Source organism: Ricinus communis, chromosome 10 (assembly GCF_019578655.1).
Source record: "Ricinus communis isolate WT05 ecotype wild-type chromosome 10, ASM1957865v1, whole genome shotgun sequence".
NCBI classification, from domain to species: Eukaryota; Viridiplantae; Streptophyta; class Magnoliopsida; order Malpighiales; family Euphorbiaceae; genus Ricinus; species Ricinus communis.
The window spans coordinates 13350932-13367769 of NC_063265.1; the positions used below are offsets into that span (position 1 = coordinate 13350932).

Consider the following 16838-nt stretch of genomic DNA (forward strand, 5'->3'; position numbering starts at 1 on the left):
GTATCAGGAATTCAATGAAGCTAAAGTTTAAAAACTGAGTAGGTTAGGTGAAGTGTTATATCAACTGAAACTGTAATGCTTAATGAGGTTGGTAACAAGAATTCACTTGCGGGGATCCAAGTTATTTGAGATAACAGTCAACATATTACAGAACCCCACAACACAAGGAGTAGAATTAGGTTTGAATTCTTGAAGGAAAGCCTGTATTTTCTTGGCACACATTCTCCCCCTCCAGAAGCTACCAAATTAACAGTGACTTGTAACCTTCTGCATCTTGCATGCTTGGCAAGTGATTGTTAATTTGCATCTCATCCCCTGCAAACAACAACAATTAAGATTACCAAGTTGCATAATGTAAGTGCATGTTTTCTTTTTTGTTTGGGAGCCAGGAAAGTCATACTATTTCTTTAGGAGGGAATTCCATCAGCAAATAAGTAGGATAAAACTTGTGACAAGGGATTAAGACTTTAATACAATTTGATCTGACTGGTTCTTGTATTGCAAATGATGAGAGTGGAAATTACGAAATGTGCCAATTCTCCAACTCATCAGCTTGCAACATTTTATTCTTTGACTTTCAAAAAGAATTTCTTAAAGAAAACCCATCTGGAGATCCAATCTAGAGTCGGCCTCCATCCAAAATTCTTTACATACATCAGCAAAGAGAAGACATAATAAGAAAGCCATCTATTTGGACATAATCATATTTCACAATAATGGAAACTTGGTAGCTTTTATTATATATAACATTAATGTTAAGGTTCCTTTTTTTGCTCTGAAGGGTTGAATAAAATTGTCTGCATGAGGATAACCTATCTCTTTTTAAGTCAACTGTAAAACCTATTTGGCCATTGAATTATAAAAATGAACAAGCCATCCATCCCAGATCTCTTCCTGATGGAGCTAACATAGATTTAATTATACATCCTAATTAATTATAATCCACATGGGTCCTATGCATTAAATTTTAGTTGTGAAATGAAAGTAATTTTGATGTGGGTCACCATCTGTACATACCCTGAGACTTGGTCCAAGCATACTATAAAGAATACAAAGCATTGTGGCTGGGGTCCATGACTTGGTGAGAGGCAAGAGCCATGACTTTCCTTTTGGTCTAAGAAGGCAAGTTTCGTGCTTTAACATTCACAGCATCCCCCCCTTAAAACCCTTTTTAAAATATCATCTTCTCCATATCTTAGCTGTTACTTATAAATACATTTCCCATTCCTCTCCTATTCATTCATTTCCAAACTAACACTCATCCATCTCCTTTGTCTTCTGCTATAAACTTAGCACGAGAAATAATAATATAAAAACTGCAGCTATGGCGGCTACAGTGGCCTTATTTGTTATGGCTTTTGGTATCGTGTTGAGCTCGGTTGCAGCTGATCCTGACTTGCTTCAAGATGTTTGTGTTGCTGATCTTACTTCTGGTACTTCCAATTTTCATTTTCCCCTTCGTCCTTTCTTTCTTAGAACAATTAAGCAGGCAATAGACACTCAACTGCTGAGCTAGTAATGGAATTCATCGCTTCTTCAGTTCTTTCTTTCTAACTATGTTTGTGTTAATTTCTGTTTCGCTATAATTTGTGAACAGGAATAAAGATAAATGGTTTCGTCTGCAAAGAAAACATAACAGCAGAAGACTTCTACTCTAACGTGCTAGCTAAGCCTGGGCTCACCAACAATACCTTAGGTTCTCTAGTCACAGGAGCCAACGTTCAAAAAATCCCAGGTCTCAACACCTTAGGAGTCTCTATGTCTCGAATTGACTACGCTCCCGGCGGCCTAAATCCTCCCCACACTCATCCACGCGCCACCGAGATGGTCTTTGTCCTCGAAGGCCAGCTGGATGTAGGGTTCATCACCACCGGAAATGTGTTGATCTCAAAGACCATCAGCAAGGGTGAGATATTTGTTTTCCCGAGAGGCTTGGTACATTTCCAGCAGAACAATGGAAAGTATCCAGCTGCTGTGATTGCTGCCTTCAACAGCCAGCTGCCAGGAACCCAGGCTATAGCTGCCACATTGTTTGCTGCCACACCCCCAGTTCCGGATCATGTGTTGACTAAGGCTTTCCAGGTGGGTACTAAAGAGGTCCAAAAGATTAAGTCTAGGTTGGCTCCCAAGAAGTAAACAAAAGTCTTTTAGCTTTGTTCATTCAATGTTATTGGTATTTTAACAATTTACGGGATTTGTTGTGCTTTGAACATTTGAATTTGTTTCTCACTCTTGTCCTTGGAAAATGAGAATAAAGATGTGTTACTCTCAACTTTGTGTGATATTTTCTGCATATCCTACCCTTACTCGGTGTTTTTAAGTGTTATCTTCTTTCTTCAAGTAGTTGTCATATTAGAAATTACTCATCAATGCCACATGTTCATTCTTGTTTTATTTGGTGGTATTGTATGAAATCAAGAAAATGTTATTAGTCTATACGAAGGAAGACTTTTTGGAGATAGCGTAGAGGTAAGTGGGCTCTTAATCTTTCTCCTAAACCCAAAAATTGGCATGATAAACCCATCATTTGGTTCACCTTTTAAAGTTGACTTGTTAGAATAATGGTTACCTTTTGTAGGAGAGGAAGAGTATACCCAGTGTATTAAGGAGGTGGATGTGAAATGGTTTTATGGACCCATGAAGTACAAACATTTGTTCTGCTTGCATCTTCTAACATGTAATTTTGTAATAGCTTCAGCCATACTTCACCATTATGGGTTAGATAAAACAAGAGAAAATTAACCACACTGCCCAAGAAAAGTCGAGCAATATTCAAGTTGAGGGTAGACTTGGTGGATGGCTTAAATAATTTCTTAATCCCATCAATAGAGGTTTACCCTATTAATAATTACAAATCATGATTAAAGGGAGCCCTAAAGGAATACTGTTATTGGGGACATGGATTTGATTCTTTACCCTTAATGTGCTGTTTTCCCCTTTGTCCATTATCCCAATAATAATAATAATAATTATTATTATTAGGGAAAGCCAGCAAGCAGGTATTGTCATATTGTATTTTTAATTGAAGTGTACTCCAATTCAAAGTGAAAAGGGTCTAATTTAACTTGGGAAATATGAATGGGTTTTCTTTTGTTTATCCTTCAAGATGCAGAACAGGTTGGATTAGCAATTGTTGAGAATTAAGTAGAGGACTAATCAATGAATATCTACAGGGAACTCTTTTGTTATTTTATTTTCCAAAATGAAAGTGACAACACATGATTCAACCTTGAAGGACAAAAAATTTGGGTGAGATGTCAAATAATTGAGGCTAAAATGGATAGTCCTGGCACGTGTATGACCTTTAATAAATAAGATGCAACATTAATATATCATTGCTTTTGGAATATTCTGAGATCATAAAAAAGAAGAAGAAATGCAATAAAATTATTACCGCACGGGAATATTATTACTTCATTTATATCCATTAATTGCAGACAAACATGGACGTGGGCATATCGATTCTTCAGTCCAGTAAGTTTACAGGGAAAGAAACAATTTGCCCTTCAAACCTAAAATGGAGTTGAGGTTGAGGAAGCAAATCTGAAAGTGACATCTTACCTAGTATAATAGAGCAACAGTGACGAATCTGAGAACCAAACTCCTTTTGCTCTCTTCCAATTTGTTCTCCAGAGTCCACTACAAGAGCCACTGAAATGCAAATAAAGCATGGAAACGGCCAACCCCAATATTCCCAATTATAGACGGACAAAACGTAGAAAGGATGCATCCATCAACACACAAAATCATTCCTAAATTCAATAAGAACATCTCAGTTTTGGTATGTCTCACTGCACGTGCAGCTTCAGCCTTTTCTACATTGCCATATTGTTTCAATGTGAATAACATCAGCACTAATCTTATCTGAGCACCCGAGTTTAAATAATGTAAGTGCATATTTTAATTCATTAAAATACGTATAAAGATAAACGCGAACCCAGAAGGTGTTCCATCAAAAGTTTCCGACAAAAATTGCATATCCAAGCATTAGAACATCCATTCTCCTCGCTTATATAAATAACAAATACATGTAGTTCAATTTGATCTCACAACCTGAAAATCGTCTAGTCAAATGTGAAGATCTACTTTGATGAGGTTGGCTGCCTGCCATCTGGAATCGCAAGTAGAACGATAGGCTTTGAAGGTCTGATAAAAGGAACATCACATCTGAAGTAGCCCTTCCTCTCCAGCTGCAATATCTCTCCACGCTTCAAATTCCGCATGTTTGAATCCCCAAGTGCTGCAGTCTCCTTCTTGGTACATGGGTTAAGCACATCGAGGAAATTCTCACCTTCTTCCAGCTGCATTCACAACAGCAACAAGCAATAATTTACTAGCAGATTACTATTAACCACATCAAATAGTTAAAACTCAGTTTACAAGTCATAAATCATGTATAACCTACATTAAAATATCGGACAAGTATTCGACTTGATTCTCCTACCCCCTGTTTATGCATCCCCAACCCAAACTAAACATGCATGCAATCTGACCACTCCGAAGACAAGTTGGGCAAACTTTTCAAAGAAGCATCCATTTTCCCCAAAAGCAAGAAAAAGACAGTTTCCTTCTCATATCCAACAAGTAATAGGAAAGGTAACATGCCAGGCAAATGGAATAAAAAGCTGGACCCATTTGTGAGGATCCAATTATGAACCACATATACTCATACGTACTTCAATAGCAAACCAGACCCAACAATTACAGTTTTCAATATAAGCATTTTTCATTTTGACAAGACAACCGAATTGATGAATTAGAAGTTTTCATTGGCAAGACATTACCTTTTTCTTTGTTATTAGATAGTCGAACTCCACGAGCGAGACGTTAACTAGTTCACTCGTCTCCGGTAACCAGGTGAGCTTCAACTTTGTCGTCTTGACAGATCCTTCAAGATGTAGAGCCCCAATCAACTCTGTAACTTTTCCACTCTCATCCTTCACAATCTCTTTCACTATAGCATTCCCCCAATCCATTAAGGTTACTTCCTTATTTTCCTCCTTCTCAATGCACACTGCATCATCATAGTCTAACCATATCCTCTTTGTGTATGTTGTAGCCTTCTCTCCAGCACCCTCATGCTTCTTGTGTCTAGGTATGATGCGAACAAAAGGAGTTTCAGGACCATCAGTCAAGGTCAGTAGCACACGCCTTTCTTCAATAACAGCAGTGTGTCTGGGACAAACAGGATCTATGATTTTCTTATTAATTGTCCAGAGTTTGTCCCATTCCATCAGGTTAAGATTTTTTGATGCCCCCTAAGCAATAAGGACAAACAAATTAAACTTTAAGAATAAAGGGGCCTTTCACACAAATTAAGCTAGACACTAGAATAAACAAGAAAGCACGCATTTGTAAATGGATGAAATGAGTAACGAGTAAATTGAGCAAACACAAATAAGCAATTAATCTGAAATTGCCTTCCTAAGCTGTTCTATCATCAATCTTAACAATTGATACAGCAATCTAACAAAAGAATTTTATATAGTGAAACAATGGAGCAATCCAAGAAGGTAAACCTCATGAAGCAGAATTTCAGCATTTGTTTTAATATTATCTAACTAAAACTAGCTTCCCACAATACTAGCACACACTCGCAGTCCTTGCATACAGTTAAAAGCATCACAGCAGAAAGTATAATTCGGACACATTATCTTACCTGTTCAAGAATAAATTGCACTAGTGCCTCAATTTTCAAACCTCTGCGTACAATTCCTTGGACAGTTGGAAACCGAGGATCATCCCATCCATCAACCTTTCCATTTTCAACAAACCACCGAAGATTACGTTTACTGAGTAGTGTATAGACCATATTCAACCGACTGAATTCATAAATGTGAACCTTTCTCACTCCCAAATCCTCTTGAATCCTGTGGTATTGAGCATTTCGATCATGATACTCACTTGATCGAAGTGCATGAGTTATACCTTCTAAAGCATCCACATAGGGACAAGCAAAATCATATGTCGGATATATATTGTACTTGGAACCAATCCTGTGGTGAGGAACAGGATTGCAACGGTAGTAGACTGGATCCCGAAGAGATTTATTTGGATCTTGCATGTCTAACTTCCCACGAAGGCAGCACTGCAAACCCCTTTCTGATCCTACAATCATTTCCTTCCACAATTTCAGATTCTCCTCCACATTGTTGTTCCTACATTTCGATTCAATACCATCCATTCTTTCTTTCTGCATTTGCTCACGTGGTGTGTCATCAATATAAGCTTTACCCTGCCTGATCAACTCTTCAGCCTTCTTCATCAACTCATCGAAGTAATCTGATGTATGAGTAACTTTTTTATATTTAACACCCAATGTCTCAACATCTTTCAGAAGATTCTCCACAAACTCACTGCTTTCTTTTGCTGGATTTGTATCATCAAACCGAAGAATCAGCTCACCTTGATATCGTTGAGCAAAATACTGGTTTAGTAATGCTGCCTTTGCATGCCCAATGTGAAGATAACCGCTGGGCTCTGGAGCGAATCGCAGACACACCTTTCCAATCTCAGCATCTGGAAGATCAACTTCAGCTGTTTTACTACCTGCTTTTCCCTTTTCAGAGATATCTCCATTGACGAATTGTTGTTCTTTTGATTTAGCTGTCACAGGTTTTCCCGCGCCTCTTTTGCCAACATATGTTGATGTGACTTCAATCAAGGCATCACTATACTCTGCAGATATTGAGTTGAACCAACGTACTAAATTTTGGTATTTCTTTGATTTCCTCAAACTTTCCCATCTCTGCCCAGATCCTGCAGAAGCATAGAATGTTATGAATCAGCATGGATCACGCAAACCAAAATCCAAATGTTATAATAACACAAATTGAAAATTTGGATGCAGTTTCTCGCATCAAACAACAAAAATTGAATCTTTAACTAAATTTTCTTTAACTCTATGAGAAGTAGAAGGTGGAGGCTTAAAATACATATCAATCATTTATAAGAAAGTAAAAAATTGCAATTCAACTAAACACCATCTTCAAAAGAAACGTCTCCTATACTCCAGTAGGTTCTTTACCAAACAGCAAATTTTGATTCCTCGACACAATATTAAACCAAATTAATACATAATCATAGAAGAGAAGATGGCGGGAATATTTTTATGCAGTCAAAGCAAGAGGTATAGATGTGCGCCCATAATAATAAGAAGTCATGATCGAAGTAAGCATATACCTGCTAGCCCTGACCAAATAGCCATATCTGCAATAGATAAACAATATGCAACCAAGAAAGTACGCTTCTCCAAATAACTGTCAATATAGGTACATGCACTCTCAAATTCAGACCCTGATGAAAGTATACTGGAATAATCCAGCCACTCGTCAATCTGCAAAGAGAGTGAAAACAAGAATTCTGGTAAAAGAATAGCTAAATTGAAATTTGAGTACAAAAAGAAAAAAGCTTCACCTGACTAGATTGGCATGCATCATGTCCATAGAAATTGGGAAGGCTAGCAATCCGGCCAATGTACCGAAGAAGTACAAATGTACCTCGTAATTTAGTCCTGCAATACAAATCAAGTAAAAATTAGTAATAGGCGAATTTGAAATTAGAAGAAAAAGTTAGTAAAAAGAAAAAGGAGATTGGAAAGTACCCATCAGAGAAGACAATGGTGGGAAGGGAAGATGAGTCGGTGAGAATAGTAGGAGTAGGAAGACAGACGGCGGCGACCTTCGCAGCGGAAATAACGGAGAGCGGGGGGCTATCAGCTGCAAAAGAAAACTCTTTTATCTCCATTTCTTTTTCGCTGTTGAAAAGAAGGATGGAAAGGAAAGAGGAAGAGAAGTGAAATTTAGAAGAGATGAGCCGCCCAGAGCAGAAGAAGCAAGCGAAGGAACGCTAGTTCGTTTCATAGAATAGAATCGCAAAAAGCGTGTCCAATTTGGATTTGGGCTTAGCCCGTGGTTTTCTTTCAATCCCATTGGCCAGCCATCAGCTTCGGTTGTTTTTCTTTTCTTTTAATCTTTCGGCCACCCAAAATATATTCCAAATAAAGTGAAAATTTAAAAAAGAAAAGAGCTTATTCATGAGAAATCGTTGAGAATGTTATATGGAGAAGAAGGAAATGTTGTCTCTATTTAGAACCTTCTTATATCACCATTTTAATGAAATATATTAATCATTATATTAAAAAGAGAATTAGAGAAAATAATATTTTCTTTAACGTTTTACCATTAAATAAGATAACTTTTAACTGGAAAAGAAAAAAAAAATTAAAATCAGTCCTTTTCCCTAACAGTAAGTTAAAAATAAGAGTCCTTTAAGAATTGATTGACAATATAGGAAATGGTTTTAGAAGGGTTGAATTGACTCCTAATTATAAAACCTATGGATTTTTCCATAGTTTTAGTTCTTCTCAAGTAGGAAATGAAAATTCAAAATCCTGAGGAAATGGTAAACCAGTTGGTTTTGGAAGCCAGGTTGCCTCATTAAGAAAAGAGATGCATTAAACTTTGTTGCAAATATAAGATGTAAGAGTTTGTCAAGCAAAGTTGAACTGAACTAAAGTCCATAAGACAGTGAAATTGCACATTATCTACAGCTTGGGAGACCGATAAAATTTTGATGAAGAAAATTGAACAAATGCAGAACTGCAAAGAGTGGAAATTCACTTCATCCCAACTCCGAAATTCTTCTTGCTCTATACAGGAACAGCTTGTCAATATTATTACATCCTTCAAAGTCAGTTACGCCTGTGACTTACGGCCGGCTGCAAGTTCAACTGTTACGATAAAACTTGACTTTCCTGCTTCCCTCAAGTACTGTACATCTCCATTCATGAGCTTCACCAACTTTCGACTGATAAACAGGCTGACGCCCTCATCAGAGACATCTCCATCACTACCGAACATTTGGTTCAGTAACGGTTCAGGTATCCCACCACCAGCATGCGTTATCCTAACCAACATTAAATGCCAAATTAAATTAGCTAAACTCAAACAGAACAGATCCATGCATATTTGACATTTCTCACAAATACAAGGTTTAATGCCAAATGCACATACATTTCACTTCTGGCATGTGCCTGAAGTATTACCTGAGCTCCAGATGCACAAGATGAACTGATTGCCCTAACTGATCCTTAGTAAACTTAGCTGCAATTGTAAGCTGGCCTCCAGGCGGTGTAAAGTCTACTGAAGCAGCTAAGAAGTCAGCTAACACCTGTTGAAGCCTAATGCTATCACCATATAAGGTTTCAGTCATGATCACTTCAGCAGCATCATTGACTATTCGTATGCCCTTTCCTTTGCTCTTTATTGTGACTTGACTGATGGCTGCAATTAGTACCTCATGCAGAGTAAACTCGACCATTTCCAAATCCAAGTAGCTGTCAATGATTCAGACAAGAATAACAATAAAAAATATTATGAAAGAAAGGAAAGGTTTTCAATTTCACATCATCAATCTATACTTTATAATGTGTATAAATCACATTTTCTTTACAAGCAAACTTTGGATCTGCACCACAATTACAGGATGAAGTAGGCCTCAGCAAAGTTTGGTGGTTAGAAACATAGCAATGTACTTGCCCTTAAGCAAACCTGAACAAAGTCAAAGGTTTTGTGCTGTTAGGGGAACACATCTCCTTGTTCCTAGTAAATCCTCATAAAATGGGGGAAAGGAGATGAATGATGTAGGATGTAAAATGAAACGAAATACAGTCTCTCCGCACAATAATTTTCAGGATTCATAATAGATGCAAAATTAAGATTCAGAAAAATAAATTCTCAAAGGATCGGAATGTATCATACCCTTCAACAATGCTATCAATATCCGAGTCATCAAGAATTTTGCTTAGTTGGCGCTGACACTGGGCACTAGTATGCAGAAGCTGCTTTTGTTCTGCATCCAATTCAGTAATCTCCATTAATTTCCGAGAAAACATAATCCCAGAAAGGGGATTCTGTATCTGCCTTTTTATATAAGCTAGTGTTTTCAATCTTTTCAAAGCAGTTTGCTCTGATAATCGCTGGATATGAAGTGCTTGTTGCAATTCTTGGCTTGCAAGCTGCAGGAAGCAGAAGACCCCAGTAACAGCACCCTCTCTGTCCAATTTCTTACTCACACACAATAAGCATTCCACATACTTCTTGTTCCGAGCAAAGAAGCTGAAAGAAACCTTTTCAGGTACCTGGCTAGTCATGGCATTATTAATTAATACCCCAAGATTTACAAAGGCTTCTTGATTTTTCAGACAACAGCAAGCCCTGTTGATCCCAAAAACCTCCCCCAAAAGCATTTTATCCATCACTTCCTCTCGCTTCCATCCAGTCAATTTTGCCATTGCTGGATTCCACTCAGAACACCAACCAAACTCATCCGTTCCAAATATTGGGGGGATCAATGGGTTTGGATTTTGTACGATTGCTTTGTAGTCACCTTCAATCCGAGTGAACTTATCCATAACTGTCTTCTGGCCTGTGATATCTTGAGCCACAAAACATACCCCAACAACATTTTCACTAATGTCCCTGCTTGCGCAAGCATTAACAACTAAGCTGATGGGGCCACTTTCAACCTTTGACCCATGCGTTTTGATTTCAAATTGAATATTTTGCTCCTCTTTGCCTAATCAAAAAGAGAAAATAAGGGTCTCCAAAACGTTCTACAACTTAAGAAAAAGCATAGAACAATGAAATAGAAAACCAACTCCTTTTGCGTCAAGCATGTTGAATATATAAACCCCCAATTTGCAAACATTGACCCACACAGCATGCATGTTCACTTAACAGCAAAATTCAATAGAACATCTAATGCTTTCTTATTCTTTCTCAATATATAATGCACATGCATTGCAATATTGGATAAAAACTAGAACTACAAACCCTGCCTCCCTAAACTGCCTACTAATCCTGCTCACTACGGCAAACTACCATCATTCAACTCAGTGTGAAAAACTCACAGGTAGGTAAGATAAATGGAATTATACAAGGATAGGTGGCATTACAGAAGGTGGTGAAACAGAGCAGCATTAAAAGCATTTTCTTTGCATAGAAGGACATAGGCAACCACCAACTCGAATATTCCTATATAAGCTTATCCTTGTTCTCTTTAGTAGCAAGCCTAAGAACTATTAAATTTTTAAGAATATAAATTTGGAATAAGACATACCTTGCAGGGCTGAGAACAGCATGTTTTTTACTAAGTCAATTGAACCATCTTCCACGAGTGTCAGCAAATGCTTCCCAATTGCTTTATCGACAGGAAGACCTGTCAACTCAGCAATTTTTGTATTCCACCCATTAACAAGTCCATCAACATCAACTGCCAAAATTGGCACTGTGGCTGTTTCTATTAATCTGACCATCTCACTAGTAACCGCTTCCAATTCTTGCATCCCTTCAATTTTGAGGTCACTAAGCCTCGAATGAATTGCTTTGGCATCCGCATCCATGGTTTCAGCATCTTTGAAAGCATTCCGCAGTATAAGCTGAAGAGAATGGATTGCATCCATTTCATAGTCCTTCCAAGGCAAACTCCTTGTCTTGACAACTTCAAGGAAGGCCTTGAAGGATGATCTTGGGTGCATCTTCCTACCGTCATCCTTCTCACCAGGTTCATGTTTGGCTCCACCCCATCGAATTTCTGCAGCAGTCGGAGCCCTAAACCAAAAGAGCATGTCCTTGGAAGTTATTCTCACAGCTGCCATTCCACAAACTACATCCTCAAGAGACAGAGCAGCTGAGTATCCAGCATCATACAAGCTATCTGTACTTAAGCCTGTGGAATCCATATGATACTCTGAGAGCCACACAGCTATATCTCGAATTTGGAGATCACTGGGAGTTACTCCCAACCTCCATATCTTGTTCTTGTACAATAGTGCAGCTCCATCACACTTCACAAGATCTGTTATATTTGGACTTTGTGTCAGAATACCCAAAGGAGCATCTCGCAGCAACATATCGCATAAGAGTGTCTGGGTGCGCAGGATGTTCTTTTCAACAATCTGATTTTCCAATTCCAATTCCTTGTTGACATGAATAGCAAAGACTTGAGCTAGAAACTCACAGGCATACCTTAGAGGGAATGGAACAAATCGTGGAGTTGTATTATGGCATACTACTAAACCCCAAAGTCTCTTTCTTTTCTGTGGTTGCACAGAAGTAGGACTATCATCATCTTCATCTCCTTCATTGACCACAACTGCCATAACCAGAGAAGCAACGGAGTCCATGTTCTCCATATACTGTAGATGGCAACTGTGTGGGGCCCTTAGGGTTGATCCGCACAAGGTTAGTTCTAATGGAAGCTTCTCATCTTGTAGCACCTTGACATGTTTTGCACGGCAATCAACAATCATTCGGACCTTATTCTTCATAAATAAAAATCGTGCAGCCTGAGGAATATCAGTGGCAGGATAATGCAGACCCAAATATGGCTCTAAACCGGGCTTTGTGACCTCAGAGATAACTTCTCCATGGTCATCATCATGAAATTTATAAGTCATCACCCTGTCATAACCAGTGAGCTCAAAAACCTCCTGAACCATTGTATCACAAAGCCTTTCCATACTCCCACTAGGCAATGACTGCAACCGGGAAATTGCTTTAGCGGCAAGCTTATATGACTGCAAGGCCCCTGCAGCAGTCATGGGGACCTCATATGGTTTTACTGGTTCAAAGTCGATTATAAAACTACCAGTTACCCGATGGACAATAGCATAGAAGGGCTTCCCGGAAGTCTTGCAATGGACTAAAATGGGATTCAATAGAGAAACATCACCAAATCCTAGAGCTTTCTGCAAGGCAGAGGCACTGGGTGCAGTGAAGATAGTCCTTATGTCAGTTCCAATACCAAGAACTGGGTGATCCCCAACACTTGGAACTGCATGACTAACCATGGTCAACATTTCAGGGGCATTCTCACTATATGCAATAACCTTGTATGTTTTTTCATCTAAGGCTAGCAAGCAGCCAAAAGGCTGGATCAGCTTCCCTTTCTGTATATGATGAAGATAAGCTGTGGTTACTTTGTCTGACCTGGGTGCATGATCTAAACCAGTAGAACTGGTAACATGCACAGAGTTTGAGTAGTCAAATGAACTGCCCGACTCCTCAAAATCTGCATGAAGCTTTGCATCTACAGCGGTCTGGGAAATAATCCTAGCACTGTGCCTTGATCTCACAGAATTGCTGGATGAGTGGCTGGGTCTCGAGGAAGACATCTTCACCCAGTCTGAACGAATATACAGAAATGAGAAATACAATCTTAGACACCACGACTAAGAAACACTTGCAAGATTTCTGGATTTGGTCTTGCATAATAATAGTGGTCATCCCACCCTAATTGGCATCAACTCAAACTATATGAGCACATATTATTCCTATCAAGACATGTATTTATCGATTTAAATCTCTAATAATGTGGCATGATTGTCATTTTCTCATCAGCATAAAATGAACTCGAGAAATTCCTGCTAACATCCCTAATAATGTCCGTATGTAAGAGTTCCTCACAAAGTCCATCAACTACACAAGAAAAATCAGTAGCAGAAATCCAGTCTAACATCTTCCCTGAGATTAATGAAAATCAATCATTGATTGTTCCAAGCATGCTTCAACAGCAACAATAGGAATTCAGTAAACAGAATTAGAAAAAGATGCATTCCTTTTAGAAGTAGTAAATTTTAATCATACTATTAATATGCCTTCCTCGTATCTGTATTTTGGTTTGACACATTCAGCTAGTAAAATATTAAAGTTTTAGTTACTGAAGAATAAGCTTAGGAATACAAATTTCTTCAGCAACATATATAACGTAGTAGTAAAACAGCAAAACCTTTTATCTAAACCTTTGTCCCTAAGCTTGAAAGATAAGTAAGTAGATAACTAGTACCCATTAAATACCAAAGGAAAGAAGTTTCAAACCTTGCTAATGAAGCTGAAAAGAGCCAAACCCCAGTACAACCTTGTCCAACTGATAAGGTTAAACTGCTTCAGAAAGAAAGAAGAACAACAAGAAGAAAAGAGCAAAAGAGCAAGACCCAGTGGAGGCTTGGAATGGGAATCCCAATCTCTTATCAAACAATTAAAATAAAGAGAATTTGAGTGCAAAATCTCGATCACCGCCTCTTATGTCTGTGACCCCTCCAATCCCAGCACAGCGCCGGGACCACCATAATATTATAATCACATAATCATATAAATCATAGAATTAGATAAAATAATTCACTATTCATTCAACAAAATCGACAGTGACTTCCTTTGTGGGTGGGTTTCCTTTTTCCTATGTGTCTGTCTAGCTTCAATCTTTAGAAAGCCGATTTGGGTGTCTTCACATTCGGTTAGGCAAACCGTTAGTAATCTTTTGCGAACCGTATTTGGAAAAGGTCCTAAACTTCATAAAATTTTGGTTCACTACTGCCTGCTCAAACCCATCGTCCCATTCTCATTAAACCGACCTTTGCAAAAGATTCTAACTTCATTAATGTCTTGCCTTCCACCGGATTTTGAAAATATCTTAATTTTATAGATTTTTGGTTGCTACTCCTGCCCAAACCCACTCAAAATTAGAACTCCCAGCAAAAATTAGTGCACAATGAAAAAGTAGGAATATATAGTTTGTGATTTGATGTCTTTATTTACATATATATATTGCGAGAAAACATTATTTTTCATATATTCAGTGAATAGAAAATTAATTGCTAATATGCGGTTATTAGTTAATTTAATTTTTTAATTTTAATTTAATTTATTACAGATTTAATTTTATTTTTTAATAATAATTACTTTTTAATTATGAAAAATTCAAGAAGCCGAAAATTACACAACAATGATAACTATTTTTCTATATCTGCTGTAAAGATAGAGATTCATCAAATGAGGTAAGAATTTGAAAGCAAAATCTATATTTTTTAATCGCAAACAGCAAATTCTTTTACCATTTAAGTTAGTTTTTAAATATTAATAATAAAATTTATATAATTTTTAATTTAACCAATGAAAATATATTTAAAATTGTTAAGATATTTCAAAGATGTAAATTTATATTGTCTCTTAAATTTCATAACAATTTATAGTTTTAAACAGATTAAATATCAAAATTAAAATACTAATTCATTATATAAAATAAAAGTAAAATTACTGTTATACAATAAAAAAAATATTTATATTATACAAGTCTTTTAAATGCATTACATAGTTTATTTTATTTAATATGGATGCAGCTATAGAATAATTGCATCAATTTGCTCACACCATAACAAATTATAGCCTAAGAAGTAGAGCCATATCTCTTTGGAAAAATCAAATCAGATTTGTGAAGAAAAAGAATTCTAACCGAACCGAATGGTTAGAGCGATAGACATTTGTGGGTTTGATTTTTTCGAGTTTGGGTTCGGTTTTTATTGGATTCCCAATTACTTTTTGGGTGTAAGAATATACGAGGAGAAGAGTGCTAATATTATATTTGATCAAGTATATGGTAGCATATTGTTATTACCCCCACAGCCCAAATAGGACGTACCAATAATATATTATCATTTTAATTGGACTAAGCTTTCTAAAATTAGACATATATAATAATAAAAATAAACCAAAAAGAAAATTGAAGTGGGATCACGGACCCAACAACAAAAACTATAAACAAATATCAAAGAAAAGGGATAAGAAAGAGTGTACTCTTGGTGTGGGGTTGCCCTACATCAACTAATTCTTTACCAGATATATACATATACGAATTTTTTTATCTTTTTCTTTTTTAATTTTATTATTTTTCATAATTGGATTCTTAACTTCCACTTATATTTCTTTAAAAATAAATATCACTTATTTATTACATATAAATTATATATTATTTTTTAAAAAATACATCATTGATAATTGAAACCTAATCTAAATGGCTAAAATGTTTATTTTTTTAAAATGAAAGGTTTTGAATTCTGAGTAATTTTTCTGCATTAAATAAAATTTTATTTTTATGGCGAGTATAAAGAAATAAATTATTTTTTATAAAAATATATATATATATTTATATGATAACGCATTAAATTATACGATAATTATTTATATTTTCTTTTATGTTTTTTCTTGCAATATCAATAATATGATGCTTTGGTGAAACTTCTTCAAACCAGGTTTCTATGCAATAAATTCTATATTTGATTTAAATAAAAATCAGAGATTTTTTACTAATAATATAAATACATATATTAAAAGTTAATGACTCCTCCACAAAGAAGAAAGTTTTTAAGTTAATAGTGCTGTGAGGTGAAATGGAAAGACTAGCAAACAACAAAATAATAGCAAAACAATAAAAGTTTATTACATATATCTGAAAAAGCGTTTTGAAAATTATTTTATGATATTTTTGAACTATATTATAATATTTTGTAGTAATTTTTATTATTACATATATATATATATATATATTTATTTATTTTAGCTACACTTTTATATATTTTAAAATCATATTTGATATATTTTTAGTATATTATAATTTTTTAAAATATTTTTTTTATTAAAATAAACATATAATAACATTCAGTCAATGAATACCAAACAAAAATAATAAATCTATTTCCTTTAATTGATTTCATAATAATATAAATTAAAATAGTATTTTATAAGTATCTTATAAATATATTTTTAGTATTTTTTAAACAAAATCTTAAAAAGTAAATTCATAGTAATACAAATTAAAATAAATAAATTTTCAGTATCTTTTATATATACTTTTAATATATTCTTACGATGAGATTGTAAAAAAATAAAAATTAAATTTACAATAATATAAATTAAAAATAATATATATTTAATATCTTATAGATATCTTTTTAATATTTTTCTTTTCGATTTCTTGTAAATATTTTTTTTTTTATTATAAAA

General features: G+C 35.7%; 3 protein-coding genes across 6 annotated transcripts; 1 reads left to right on the forward strand and 2 right to left on the reverse strand.

Annotated features, from left to right (window-relative positions):
- Window positions 1-1102: 1102 nt before the first annotated feature.
- Window positions 1103-2272, forward strand: LOC8274976 (germin-like protein 5-1). The gene is made up of 2 exons (XM_002512548.4): window positions 1103-1433; window positions 1598-2272. The coding sequence occupies exons 1-2, from the start codon at window positions 1325-1327 to the stop codon at window positions 2134-2136; spliced, it is 648 nt and encodes a 215-aa protein (XP_002512594.1). The 5' UTR covers window positions 1103-1324; the 3' UTR covers window positions 2137-2272.
- A 1605-nt stretch (window positions 2273-3877) lies between these two features.
- LOC8274977 (glutamate--tRNA ligase, cytoplasmic) lies at window positions 3878-7870 on the reverse strand. The gene is made up of 6 exons (XM_002512549.4): window positions 7604-7870; window positions 7417-7513; window positions 7183-7336; window positions 5660-6759; window positions 4785-5258; window positions 3878-4301 (listed from the first exon to the last, which is right to left on the reverse strand). The coding sequence occupies exons 1-6, from the start codon at window positions 7744-7746 to the stop codon at window positions 4083-4085; spliced, it is 2187 nt and encodes a 728-aa protein (XP_002512595.1). The 5' UTR covers window positions 7747-7870; the 3' UTR covers window positions 3878-4082.
- Window positions 7871-8430: 560 nt separating this feature from the next.
- LOC8274978 (phytochrome A) lies at window positions 8431-14531 on the reverse strand. Of its 4 annotated transcripts, none has more exons than XM_002512550.4 (5): window positions 13881-14524; window positions 11122-13188; window positions 9762-10578; window positions 9047-9337; window positions 8431-8907 (listed from the first exon to the last, which is right to left on the reverse strand). In XM_002512550.4, the coding sequence occupies exons 2-5, from the start codon at window positions 13175-13177 to the stop codon at window positions 8697-8699; spliced, it is 3375 nt and encodes a 1124-aa protein (XP_002512596.1). In that variant the 5' UTR covers window positions 13178-13188; window positions 13881-14524; the 3' UTR covers window positions 8431-8696. The 4 variants fall into 4 exon arrangements, 1 of the variants encoding a protein (XP_002512596.1); XR_007217625.1 differs by lacking the exon at window positions 8431-8907 and adding an exon at window positions 9475-9551 and having other exon boundaries at window positions 9196-9337; window positions 13881-14531; XR_001534756.3 differs by lacking the exon at window positions 8431-8907 and adding an exon at window positions 9454-9551 and having other exon boundaries at window positions 9196-9337; window positions 13881-14531.
- Between the last annotated feature and the right edge of the window lie 2307 nt (window positions 14532-16838).

What these genes read in the sequence shown, in the direction of transcription:
- LOC8274976 (XM_002512548.4), top strand. Translation starts at nt 1,325, where the DNA reads ATGGCGGCTACAGTGGCCTTATTTGTTATGGCTTTTGGTATCGTGTTG. An exon ending in TGTTGCTGATCTTACTTCTG is followed by an intron (nt 1,434 to 1,597) that starts GTACTTCCAATT and finishes ATTTGTGAACAG; the next exon opens with GAATAAAGATAAATGGTTTC.
- LOC8274977 (XM_002512549.4), bottom strand. Translation starts at nt 7,746, where the DNA reads ATGGAGATAAAAGAGTTTTCTTTTGCAGCTGATAGCCCCCCGCTCTCC. An exon ending in ACCATTGTCTTCTCTGATGG is followed by an intron (nt 7,514 to 7,603) that starts GTACTTTCCAAT and finishes TTTGTATTGCAG; the next exon opens with GACTAAATTACGAGGTACAT. An exon ending in ATCTAATAACAAAGAAAAAG is followed by an intron (nt 4,302 to 4,784) that starts GTAATGTCTTGC and finishes TTGTGAATGCAG; the next exon opens with CTGGAAGAAGGTGAGAATTT.
- LOC8274978 (XM_002512550.4), bottom strand. Translation starts at nt 13,177, where the DNA reads ATGTCTTCCTCGAGACCCAGCCACTCATCCAGCAATTCTGTGAGATCA. An exon ending in ATTGATAGCATTGTTGAAGG is followed by an intron (nt 9,338 to 9,761) that starts GTATGATACATT and finishes AATCATTGACAG; the next exon opens with CTACTTGGATTTGGAAATGG. An exon ending in CTTGTGCATCTGGAGCTCAG is followed by an intron (nt 8,908 to 9,046) that starts GTAATACTTCAG and finishes AATGTTGGTTAG; the next exon opens with GATAACGCATGCTGGTGGTG.